Source organism: Penicillium subrubescens (assembly GCF_028828155.1).
Source record: "Penicillium subrubescens strain IBT 31985 chromosome Unknown utg000006l_segment0_segment0, whole genome shotgun sequence".
Lineage (NCBI taxonomy): Eukaryota > Fungi > Ascomycota > Eurotiomycetes > Eurotiales > Aspergillaceae > Penicillium > Penicillium subrubescens.
The window spans coordinates 714,895-727,333 of record NW_026643156.1 but is presented as its reverse complement, the minus strand read 5'-3'; the positions used below and the strand labels follow the sequence as shown (position 1 = coordinate 727,333).

The window sequence follows — 12,439 nt, the reverse complement described above, 5'->3', positions numbered from 1 at the left end:
ATGGGATTATTCAAATCATCAGACCAGGCCACACGACCTAGGTTCTTGGAACTTAGGTCTTCCAAATGGTTCATCACCCTCGCCGTCTCCTTCGCCTCCACCACAGATATCTTCATGTACGGTCTAATCGTGCCAGTCACGCCAACCGCGTTGAGAGAACGCGTTGGCATCCCCCCAGAAAAGATACAAGCATGGACATCAATTCTCCTCTCTCTATTTTCCGTATCTATGCTCGCTTTCTCACCGATTGTCGGGTATATCACCGATCGAGCCGGATCACGAAAATGGCCTTACCTGTTTGGTCTGACTGCCCTGGCGGCAGCAACAGCTTTGCTATGTATCGGATCAAGCATTGGGCTTTGGATCGCTGGACGGTTATTACAGGGAGCCGCGGGTGCAGTTGTTTGGGTTGTTGGAAATTCACTGATGGCTGATGCCGTTGGTCGAGATGGTCTTGGCCAAGCTATGGGATATATGTCGATGGCTACTAGTATTGGAATACTTACTGGACCACTCCTCGGAGGTGTTCTTTATGAGAAGTGCGGGTATTACTATGTCTTCGCCCTTGCCTTTGCATTGATTGGGTTGGATGTTCTCATGCGATTTATGTTGATTGAGAGGAAGGATGCGGTTCAATGGCTTGCGCCAGAGAGGAGGCCACTCGTGCCAGCGCAGGATGAATCGGGTGTTACAACAGACTCACCTGCCGAAGATTTTTACGAGCGTATGGGCATCCTTACAAGCTCTTCGCGTCTTATGGTAGCCCTCTGGGGTAACTTCGTCGTTGCACTATTTATATCCTCCTTTGATAGTGTCCTCCCGCTATTTGTGCAAGGGACATTCCAGTGGAAGCAAAGTGGCCAGGGTCTGATCTTTATTCCACTCATTGTGGCGCATGCCTTCGATCCGCTGACTGGGTATATCATCGACAAGTACCCACAGACTGCTCGTTATATTACCGCCGGGGCATTCTTCATCATGGCACCCCTATTCGTCCTTTTTCAACTTGTGAGGAACAACTCTATGCATGACAAGATCGTGCTATGCGTTCTTCTTAGTGGCGTTGGCCTCTGTCTGTCTGTGACAGTACCCCCTCTCGATGTGGAGGTTTTCAATGTCGTGGAGGAAAAGGAAAAACAAAGACCTGGTGCTTTTGGTTCGGGTGGAGCTACGGCCCTGGCTTTCGGCTTGACGAACATGGGATTCTCTGCCGGCAGTCTTGTCGGACCCTATTTTGCTGGCTTTATGCGACAGGAAGCTGGCTGGGGCATGATGAGTTGGGCGTTGGGTTTAATGGCTATGCTATCGGGTATCCCGATCTTGCTCTTCATGGGCGGCCCAGATTTGAGCAAGCTTGCAGGGTCAGAGGATGAGGGCGTCACCGTTTCTGAACCCTGATGGTCTAAGACGGTAGGCTTTTCCGTCTTGCAACTCACTTTAGAAAACTAAACAATGAATGAAGCAAAAAGTAAATCTCATGTATCATATACAGCCGCGCGTGTGTGTAACTCATTTACGCTGTCCTCTCGTCGAAGTTAATTTCCCAACTAGACCAAAATACGAATCAGTACTCAGCCTAGTGGGTTGTGGTTTAGAACCAAACTATCGAAACGATATATAGCGTACCACTAACTATATATATATCTTCATATGTACATGGCTAAGTGAACTTAGAACCTCACCAGGTCCTCCCAACAGGGTTGACATGCTGTTGAACGCATCGCCAACCTTTCTAATGAGGTATTACGCAATTTTTGACTGATTAACAAGAAATACGATGATAACGACGCACACTAATCCACTGTATGTAAAGGGTTTAGCGGTAATCTTTACTTTGCTCAGAGTCCCCATGGCAGCCCATCCCAAATTTATTCCCTATATAATAACGCCGCAGATTGGGCACGAAGTATTTCTACTGCTCTCCATTTTGCCATTTTGTGGAGTTTTCGACTATTTCGGCCCGACAAGGACAAGGGTCCGATTATGCTTGCCTAGAAGCCAAGGCACTATTATAAGTTGAAAAAAAATCACGGCTACAGCCTGGGTAAGTACCAGGACGGGATGATCCGCAGGCGAACATTCTCCAGCTCGTGTACCAGTGGCTGCGTGATACACGAAATAGACGCTAGCTAATGGTGCTCGATAATGCGGATGACAATGGTGTCTTTTTTCATGCCAATAAATCAAATGGACGAGAGCTACTAGCAACACTCTTGCCCCAGGCCGAGTATGGATCAATCCTAGTCACGTCCCGAAATAGTCTTGCGGCGCGGAATTTGGTGGGGAGTGATAGTGATGTGATCGAGGTTCAGCCGATGAATGAGGAAGAGTCACTCGCCCTTCTACGCGCAAGGATTTCACCCTCCCAATCTGGAAACCCCGGAGAATCCGACGAGCACGAGATAGCGTTAGTCCAGGCAGTAGAGTATATCCCACTAGCCATCACACAGGCTGCGGCGTATATTATCAATCGACTGCCCCTCCTTAGTGTCTCCACATATCTTCATCTTTTCCATGAAAGCGAATCAAGGCAGACAAAGCTTCTCCAGAATCAAGATTCTACAGACCTCCGGCGCGATTACAGCAGTCAGTACGCGGTGATCACCACTTGGCAGATATCGTTTAAGCAGATCCGCTAGGTACAGCCTGCGGCGGCAGATCTCCTGGCGTTGATGAGTATGTTCGATCGGCAGGGAATCCCCGAAGATCTGGGTCGTGACAACGATCAAGACATCCTGGACTTTCACGATGCCTTGACACTATTGCTCAACTATTCTCTGGTTCAACGAGAGAACAACAAGCGGCTGTTTGATATGACAAACTTATGAAATTGTCAGTCCGATCGTGGCTAGAGATGCATCAGTAGCTCATCAGCTGGCAGACCAAATCACGGGGAATTATGGCACGGGTATTTCCAGATGGCGCGTACGAAAGCTGGACACAATGTCGGTCGCTCCTTGCCTATGCCAAAAGTGTACTGAATTCTATGTCTGACATAGAGGGTGAAAATCAATTGAATACTGCTACCCTTTTATCTAATTGTGGATTATTTTTAAGTGGTCAGGGTGCTTATGAAGAGACGGAAGCGATGCATCGACAGGCGTTAGGAGCACAAGAGAGGGTACTTGGACGCGAGCATCCTGACACACTCGGCAGTATCAGTGACCTTGGTGATGCCCTCTTCAAGCAAGGGAAGTATGAAGAAGCGAAAGCGATGCATCGACGGGCCCAGACTGTGGAATTTAGTAGCCTCATGCGGCAAGGACTCCTGCCTAGGAAAATGTTCTCCACTCCTCATCCATTGCTTCGATTATCGAAAGGGCATTATGGGTCGGGAGAGACACATGATCGTGACGTCGATTGAAATATTGAGACAATAGTTTCTTTGGCGTCAGTGGCAAACCAAGGAGCTGTCTCAAGGCAAAAATTAGTGATTGTACATATGTCTCAGCCATAAGTAGAATTGATGACTCGATCCCTTTGACCTCGAGGGTTTGCAGGGTTTGTCGTCTTCTTTGTCCCTGCATAGAGCAGGCCGGGGATTTCCTGGCAGGTCCAGGCCTGTTCGTTCCCTTTGTGCTTTAGCCCTTTATAGGCCTTCTTCCTGTCCTGTCTGCTTCTTCTTCTTCTAGTCGTCTTCGTCTTCCTGTTCTAGGTAGACCAATTGACTCAGTCTCCCTTCTCTCTTCGCTTCCTGTGCCAGCAGTGCTGTGGGTACTGTCAAGAATATAGTGATCTTGTAGTTTGTAGTAAAGGTCCGGACCCTACCTGTCCAAGTGCCCCCCTGGAGATTCGGTGGCATCCTAAGGTTGTGAGTATGCTCACCGGGTGCCTCTAGGGCTTACATAGGTAGGTCTGTGGATGGAGAGTCCATAGTAACCAATGACCCGCATATATCAAATGCAAGGTGACTCATAGATCCAGACAATCAATCTGGGATATGGTCAAGTACTATACTCAGTGAGCAAAGGGGAACATGTGAAGGGAGATCTTAAAAGGGTGAAATCATTTCTCATGAACATGTCATCAATCTAGTTTAAACATCTCCAAATTTCTCCTGCTCGCGTGGGCTTTCAACCGCGGCGGCATGTTGAGGGAAGGGTGCTGGATCCTTCGTATGCGGATATTTCTTAAACAATGCGACAGTCGGCATCTGGCTGGCAATTTGTAAGGCAGCAGAATTAAAGTGATGAGGCAGTGCGCAAGGCTGGCAATTTGCAAGGCAGCAGAATTAAAGTGATGAGGCAGTGCGCAAGGCTGCCTTGGGGCCGAAGCCAATGCAAACAAACATCTGGAACACCTTTAAACACCTGAAATCCAGTATCCAAAGAGTCAACTCTACAACTCTAGAACAAAATTTCCCACCCATTCGAAGATGAATCCATCTGCAAATTACGCTCTGTCGAGTGTTCGCAAGACACAGTTTTTGATTGCTGGGTTTTCGTTGCCGTGCGCGATTGCGGCCGTTATTGACAAGCATGGCAGCGCCGAGACAATCTTGCAACTTACCTGGGTACTTACTATTTCTTATGATAAGTTTGTTTGGACTGAAGAATCTCAACTGACACTAGCGATATAGTTGATTATTTCCATGTGTGCGTCCCTGCTCTTCCTGTTCAACCGCCGCAAGGCTACGACGCAACAGTATCCGGTATATGAGATTCTGGGTGACCTGTCCCTCCTCATCCTCTTTGTTGGTGTCTGGATCGCAGGAATTGTGATTTTGGCTGTAAAAGAGGTTAATCATTGGAGGGCGACCTATGCCCTGGGGATCCCCCACATCTACACGAATCTGTCGTGTCTTATTATGTGGTGAGTAGATTCTCTACGTATTGCTGTATCTCAATTTGCTTTGTAATTTTTCTTCGAATGTTTCATACTGACGGTTGATGCCATTTCCCCTCAATAGGCTGTCATATGCATACACTTTCTTCATCTCCATCTACCGTCGCTACCTGGCGCAGCTATCCAAGGCACAGTGCTGGCGATCTTGGGGTACTACTTATGTCCAGTGCCCATCGTGCGATCGATCTGCCTCAGCACTTATGGGATCAAATGCTAGATGGTCGAGAGAGATCTCGGAGAGAGGCGCCAACTCCTTTGACAACACCCCTGGGCTTTACACGGATGACGAGGCTGAAGCTCAGACACTGCTTCGCGGTGACACCCACGAAGCAACAAAGCAGGAGACCGGTACTATCAAGTTGACCAATGATACTGTCTAGTGTGGATGTGTTTTAGCAGTGGCACTGGGGTTGCGTTGTCTTGCGAGAAGCAACAGGGCGGGTTTGATGCCAACCTTCGAAGGTTAAGCTGATGCGTTTATGATTGAAATGGAACATTGCTAGTTTCTTAGGGTTTTCCATTCTAGGTTGAGATGAGTCTTTTTGGGGGGGGGGGGGGGGGGGGGGGGGTTTGACAGGACTTGTTATGCAAATGTGCCATGAAATATTTGAATAGGATTGTTGAATTTCAACTGCTTAAATAGTGCAAACAACGTCCAATGTCAAATTGACAACCCAAACAAACAACACAAATGTGCCAAGGTGACAGCAAATGAGCATTCCAGCCCGGACGTATTGTAATTATGTAAGCCTGAGGCTGACAACAGGATGCCTCAGGAGCAACTTTCGCAATACAGATTGAATCATCGTTACAAGCCTGTTTATTGGACGAATACTGTACAGACCGCTCACGGCTGTCAGATTCCCCTTTTGTTTGCCTTGTTTGCAGGATCAACATTCCAGAAGCTCCGAAAGCCATACAAGCCCAATACAGTAGCTATTTTTGTGGTCATACTTATGGCTGTACTGAAATACTGCCGAGAAGAGGGGTCAGGGGTAGAGTAACTGTAATAGGCATAGCGTGTTTCGAACGAGGGTTTCGAGAAAGAATCTCTGTGTAAGTGGTAAAACTGATTTCGATTCTTAGTGTATGCATATGCGCTGACATTCCCTCAATGCCAAAAAGTGCGGTCTAGAAAGAGGGTAGATAATCTGCTTGGAAATCGCCATTGATTGGTAAGCGTTGACTGGCCATGGGCTCGTATTCATGGCGGGGCTCAAGTGGGGTACGCATGAATATAAGTAAGGTCAAGGTACCAGCATCATCAACTACCTCAATCAAGGATCTCGTCACAATTACAACTCTATTGCTACATAAACCACAATCTCAATCGTCGAGATTTATAATTGACCGACAAAATGACCTCCCCCGTCTACAACTACACAGTCCCCACCTTCATCAAGGGCCTGGAAACCCTCACCCTCATCCTCAAAAACGCCGAGGACTACGCCAAACAAAACAACATACCCCTCTCTGACTTCGTCAACGCCCGTCTCTACGAAGACATGAAGCCCCTAAGCTTCCAAATCCAATCCGCCAGCAACACTGCTAAGGGCTCTGTCTCCCGCCTCGCCGGCATCGAAGTCGTCTCCATGGAAGACAACGAGACTACCTTTGAGGAGCTCTACGCGCGTATCAACCGGACCATCGATGTGATCAAGGCTGTTGACCCAAAGCTCTTTGAAGGGAAGGATCACACTGAGTTTCAGACCAAGTTGGGACCGTATGAGGTTACGTTTACAGGGCAGTCGTATGCCAATCGGTTTGGCCTGCCGAATTTCTTCTTTCATTTGAATATTGCGTATGCGATTTTGAGGAGTAAGGGGGTGCCGATTGGGAAGATGGATTATTTGAAGTATTTTAATGCTTGATTTTTATGATTGTTAAGTGGGGTAAAATGAATGGATTCTAAGTCGTTATTCAGTATGGCTAAAAGTACAAATTTGAGATTCGTGTAATAGGATGGTATAATAATAATACACTGAGTGAACAAAGCAAAAACGGGTTGCTGAATTCCCCCATAACTGGATTGATCATGATCGAAAATCAGGCATGACCTATCATTGTTATTGACATGGGATCAAGAGAGCCAACAATTAAACATGCCTTGGCTCCCTTCGAGATCGACTTAGCTTGATGCTGCTTATGCTTGGCCAGTCGCGGATTACTATCATCGTCAATAAAGATCATTGGTCAAACCATCAAGCAACTTATAGGAGCCAGAGTCTGAGTCGCGATGGAAGAAGAGGCATGTTGTTAGTTGACTTCACTGACAGCGATGTCAGCAGTGTACGAGGGGAACAAGAATCCACAGAAATAGCTCATGATGGTCAAATATGGACCATTTCCCAGACAGATCAACCCTCGTATCCGACATCCGTGACCTGCGACCAGTCATTGCGAGGCGGTATTCTCTGATCCCATGGTCTCCTTGGTGCTTCGGTCAATGCACTTGGAGGTATCGTGACAAATCGAACATAGAAAAGACTGTCGGAACCACAGAGAATCTGTACTGACAAGAAACACGGGGAACCGGCCAAGATTCGGCCAACAACTTGTGAGCAGGAGCAAACAATTCCCACATTTCCCTTCAGTGGAGCCGGACGAAGCGACAGATTGGGACACTCTTAAAAGCACCGAGTCAGATGCCGGGGGAATGGTAAGGAGCTGTGGCGGCAGGGGCCCGTGCAGGTATGGATGGAGGTACGCTCTCGCATAGATATGGTGTGGCTTGAAAGTGTCCCTAAACTCAACACCGCATGATTCAACAAGCCTTGCCAGTAAAACTTCATTGATCACCTCATCAGCGTGCCTTGGGGAGTTGCGAGTCGCGTTTGCAATGCACACTACTCCTCTACCATAAGCAATGGCCCACCCTCATCCTTCGTGATTCGAGAAGTACAGTGAGAGTTCGAAGAGCACACGTGGCATGCGACCGAGCAATGTTAGGCTTTGTGTGCAAATGGAAAGGGACGGAGGGTAAGAGCGGAACCGCAGTTGTTTCGAAGTCGTCGGCTTGGTGAGAACTCGCGCACATTATCCAGGAACAGTGGTGTTGCTTGAAAGAGCCTCTAACCTAAGCACCGCATGAGTCAACAAGCCTTGCCAGTACTATGACAATAATCAAAGTGAGATTTCGAAGAACATATGTTGAATGTGACCGAGCAAGGTGACCGAGCAGGGTGAAAGATGGATGACCAAAGCCCATCGGTAAAGGGGTCCATTAGATGCGTCTCATAGAGAGAGGAGAGCCTATCGTGAGTAAATCGACTGAATCGAGACGGGAAATCTTGGCCTCGGCGATCCGGAAGGTAATCCCGCCCAATCGGGGCTGACCGATGCATTCCGCCTTCAAATGCGTCCATTTAGGGAACTTTCAAATTATTGCGTCACCACCTACATATGCTCCACCTTTCCTTTTATCTTATGTTTATAGATAGACCGAGGACCCCCTCCACCCCAAAAACGGGACAATCTCAACTCTCCTTTCCGCCACGTCTGTCTCGGCTGCCGTGCGATCAGACAGTCGCGTTCGACCTGCTGGTAAGATTGCGACCTTTCGAGTCGTTCCTACCGCCGACCAGCTCCGAGATGCCTGATTCGCAGCCAGAGTATTTTTCACCGGGAATAATACATTCAGATACTCGACCAGGACTGCGTTTGAATCCCTCAGAGTGCTCGATGTCTGCGTCCCGCCCCAAGATTGCCATTCCAAGAGTGTCCCAGCTTCAGTCCTACGGCAATCGACGCGTCAAACGAGCTTGTGTCGAGTGTAGACAGCAGAAGGCGAAATGCAATGGACATCAGCCGTGCAACCGGTGCACCAACTTGGGATCATTCTGCGCCTACGCCAAGGGAAAGAGAGAGACGATAGAGAAACGGCTACAGGACCTGGAGAAACAGGTTCAAGCTTACAATTGGCTTCTGAAAGAGATACAACCACGTGCGGAGAGCCGAGACCGAGATCTCATCGCCAGGACAAGGGCCCAAGTACGTTGCATCTTTTCCTGATGCTCTAATCCTCTAATGGCCGGTCGCTAATCTTTGAGTATGAAAAAGTATTCTGGCCTTGATCCAGACGATCCGCACTCTGACGATACGACCCATGATTCCACCCCTGGCTCCACCCTCGTTCATACCCGCTCCTTCGGTATTGAGTATATTGAGGAAGATTTCCATAAGGACAAAGGGTTGCAGGCAATCGGATACATGGGCGGGCCGTCGGAGATGTCGTGGATTAATGAGCTATATCAGGCTCTGGACAAAGACACGCCCTTTCTCGACACCGAAGGATCGAATAAGCCTCAGTCCTTGACATCCGTCTGTTATTTCCTTGATGATGAAGAGCTGGTTCTCGATGCGAGCATTGACCCTCACGGCCGACCCCCGCGTCAAGTCGCCGATAAACTGCTGGATTGCTATTTCTTCAGTGTTCATCCCTCTTTTCCCATCATAGCCAAAATTCCCTTCATGCAGCAGTATGAAATGTATTACACACGATCTGATTTGTCACCAAACAAACGGTGGCTCACAATTATGAATCTGGTGTTTGCATTGGGCGCTAAGTTTGCGCAGTTAGTCTCAAAGCCATGGGCGTCCGAGGCCGACACTCCGATGACTTGCTTCACCAGGGCCCGGAAGCTGAGCTTCAGCGAAAACCAGCTCCTGGAACACCCAAACCTTCAGCAGGTCCAAGTCGAAGGTCTGACGGCATTTTTCCTGATGGCCATAGGTCATATAAACCGGTCTTGGAAGGCCTGCGGCGTTGCAATTCGGTCGGCCATCGCTTTGGGGATCAATCTACGCAGTGAGAGCAAGGAGACGTCAGACATCTCTAAAGAGATAAGATACCGTGTGTGGTGGTCCCTCTACACCGTCGAAAACACTCTATCAATTATGACAGGCAGGCCCACGAGCACACCAGACAACTTCAGCACCACACCACTGCCCATTCCTTTCAGTGAAGAGAGATTCCGCGAGCCGGTGGCCTTGCGATTACTCACAAGCTTTAGTGCCCGTGCACACTATATGAAAGGGTTGATTTCCGAGCGGCGAGTCATTTCCGCTGCCTTGGATTCGCCGGGCTTGAGGCACCCGATCCTCGGGCCCAACTCGCTGCACATCGCGATGGACATCCCGCCCAGCGACTCTTTCTACTTCTTCTACTTTGTCGACCTGACCTTGATCATGCGGCGCGCCATTGACTCACTCTACAGCCCCGAATTCGCTCGACGGCCGTGGCACACCATCAGCGCCGCGATCATGGATTTGGTGAAGGAAACGGATGAGTGGCTGAGTAGTGTGCCGTCCATTTTCCAATTCAAAACCCACCATGCATCCACCGATTTTGAGCGCCAGCGATGGAGTTTGGCGTTCCGGTTCTACAGCTTGCGCATTACCCTCAGTAGACCGTCGCTCTGTCGGTCGGAGCGACAACGTGCGCCCAACGAAGCGTCGGCCCTGAGTCAGCAACGGATTGCCAGAATCTGCATCGACTCTGCGTGCCAGTTACTGGATCTTTTGCCCGATAGACCGGATGCCCTCTGGCTCATTCAAGTCTCACCATGGTGGTGTGTACTCCATTATCTCATGCAGTCAGTCACCGTGCTGCTGATTGAGATGGAGTTCCGTGCGCGGTTCCGTACGGACGGGGCCTCGCTCATCACGTTGCACCTTGAGAAGGGGCTGGAGTGGCTGCACGGCTTGGGGTCGATCAGCGTCCCGGCCCAACGGGCGTGGGCTGTCTGCAACAGTATCTGCAATCGTCTCTCTTTCGGACCGGGCCCTCAAACCGCCACGCTGTCTGATATGCCTATGCTCTCCCCGGAACGAGATTCGCAGGGATCCGGCACGTCCCTGCCCGCACTGTTCTCCGGTTACGACGTTGGTGAATTATCGAATGGCGGCATCTTCGCGGAGCCATGCGTGAAGCTGCCACATAACATGACGGTCCATCCGGCCATAGAAACTCCGTATGATGAGATTATGGTCTACAAGAATGCGGATTAAGACGATATATCGCTACGGTTCTATTATCTTGACAGAACCCGTATGTGCTCATAACCACAATTCTGCGGTGTGGCTCTATATACAAGGCCTAATCTGTACGGTGAGCGTTACTTGGAACGTGACAGTCATGACGGAAGCATAGATTAACTTATGAGTTGACATATACCAACTCTTTCTCGGTTACATACCCCCGTTCAATATGGCGCGATTCGTACGAAGCCACTTGATGGTGTGGTATTTTCGAGACCACAACAAGGTGAGGGTAAATGATCATCCGTATGAAGACCACATACTAACCACATTTCGCACAGGTATGTAACGAACCAGAGTCTTTCGGAACCCGTGTTTCCGGGCTGTGGGAATCGTAATGACTCAGACTGACAAGCTCTCCTGCACTCGTGGTCTGTGCATGATGAAGCCTCCGCCGTGCCAATTCTTCGGTTCCAACATTGAAGAGCAACACCGATAGTCTGACCAGTAATTACTGACTAGCATACCTAGCTATCAACTTACTTGACAAATTACTCCAATTTGATCCAGAGAGACGCTGTTCTGCCGTCGACGCACTCCAATCCGACTATCTGACTCCATATCATGACCCTGAGGATGAGCCCGTGGCACCAAAATCTTGCGACTGGTCATTCCTTGAAGCAGATCTTTCCGCAGACGTCCGGAAGACGATCACGTACGCGGAGGTATTCGATTTTCATGAACAATCCGGCGGACCGTCCCAGCTGACTGCGCCATTGATGGCATGGACCTGGGTTGATTTTCGTCTCTCATGGTTCTTCAAGCTTTCATTGGTTTTTCCTTTGAGGGCTTACTGATGCATTGTCCGGGCCTCTTTCTCTCATCTTGACAAATCGGCGAGCTGTCATGTCATTTCCTGGAGGCATTTTTTTTTTGTGGTGAAGTTATATCACTGATAAGATTAAGCTTTAAAGGAGAGGGAGAGAGTCTTGGAGCTATGTCGCCTAGACTATTCACGGTAAGTAGGTAGCAGCTGTGCAGGAAGTTGTAGATTGTTGAAGGAAGAGAGGGGAGAGGAGGTACAGTACATGTGTCTTTATCGGGTGGACACGACCAACTCGACGTTCCAGCTAGCAGTCAAGTTTGAGCATGTCTGATTCCTTTGCTCGGTCCGCCGGAGGGTTAGGCTCGAGGAACTAATATCTTGTGTCATGGGCACCACGCCGTCAGCTTTTTGGAAGATCTTTGGGACCCATGAAAAAATATGTGGTCAGATTGACGATCGGAAAGAATTCTAAGTTGACAGAATTTCTCCTGAATAATACTAGGCTATTAATCCTAGTCTACGAATAGGATCGAGGATAGGACTAAGCGGAACTAATCTTGGATGCAAACATTGATTGATTGAAGAGAAGAAACGAATATACATCTACTAAGACAGGTTGAAGTACTTCTGGAATAGTGCTACAGTACTTGGTGGATGCCTATACAAAACATTAGGGAAAAGTGAGTCACTTTTTATAATCCCTGCTAGGTGATAAATTACTGCTCTGTATTTTGAAATATACTTCATCGCAAATATAGCGTATACAGTTCATTCGTGAACCGTAATTTG

The 12,439-nt window shown here is 48.7% G+C and overlaps 5 protein-coding genes across 5 annotated transcripts; all 5 read left to right on the top strand.

The window, feature by feature from the left end:
- N7473_008820 (MFS transporter) lies at positions 1-1,398 on the top strand (the record flags this gene model as incomplete). The annotated part of the gene is made up of 1 exon (XM_057154760.1): positions 1-1,398. One exon carries the CDS (start codon positions 1-3, stop codon positions 1,396-1,398), a length of 1,398 nt encoding a protein of 465 aa, XP_057005890.1.
- Positions 1,399-2,132: 734 nt separating this feature from the next.
- Positions 2,133-2,639, top strand: N7473_008819 (uncharacterized protein; the record flags this gene model as incomplete). The annotated part of the gene is made up of 1 exon (XM_057154759.1): positions 2,133-2,639. The coding sequence occupies one exon, from the start codon at positions 2,133-2,135 to the stop codon at positions 2,637-2,639; it is 507 nt and encodes a 168-aa protein (XP_057005889.1).
- Positions 2,640-4,375: 1,736 nt separating this feature from the next.
- Positions 4,376-5,225, top strand: N7473_008818 (uncharacterized protein; the record flags this gene model as incomplete). The annotated part of the gene is made up of 3 exons (XM_057154758.1): positions 4,376-4,513; positions 4,580-4,812; positions 4,910-5,225. 3 exons carry the CDS (start codon positions 4,376-4,378, stop codon positions 5,223-5,225), a joined length of 687 nt encoding a protein of 228 aa, XP_057005888.1.
- A 978-nt stretch (positions 5,226-6,203) lies between these two features.
- N7473_008817 (DUF1993 domain-containing protein) lies at positions 6,204-6,716 on the top strand (the record flags this gene model as incomplete). The annotated part of the gene is made up of 1 exon (XM_057154757.1): positions 6,204-6,716. One exon carries the CDS (start codon positions 6,204-6,206, stop codon positions 6,714-6,716), a length of 513 nt encoding a protein of 170 aa, XP_057005887.1.
- Positions 6,717-8,350: 1,634 nt separating this feature from the next.
- N7473_008816 (uncharacterized protein) lies at positions 8,351-10,854 on the top strand (the record flags this gene model as incomplete). The annotated part of the gene is made up of 2 exons (XM_057154756.1): positions 8,351-8,835; positions 8,905-10,854. Exons 1-2 carry the CDS (start codon positions 8,437-8,439, stop codon positions 10,852-10,854), a joined length of 2,349 nt encoding a protein of 782 aa, XP_057005886.1. The 5' UTR covers positions 8,351-8,436.
- Positions 10,855-12,439: the final 1,585 nt, after the last annotated feature.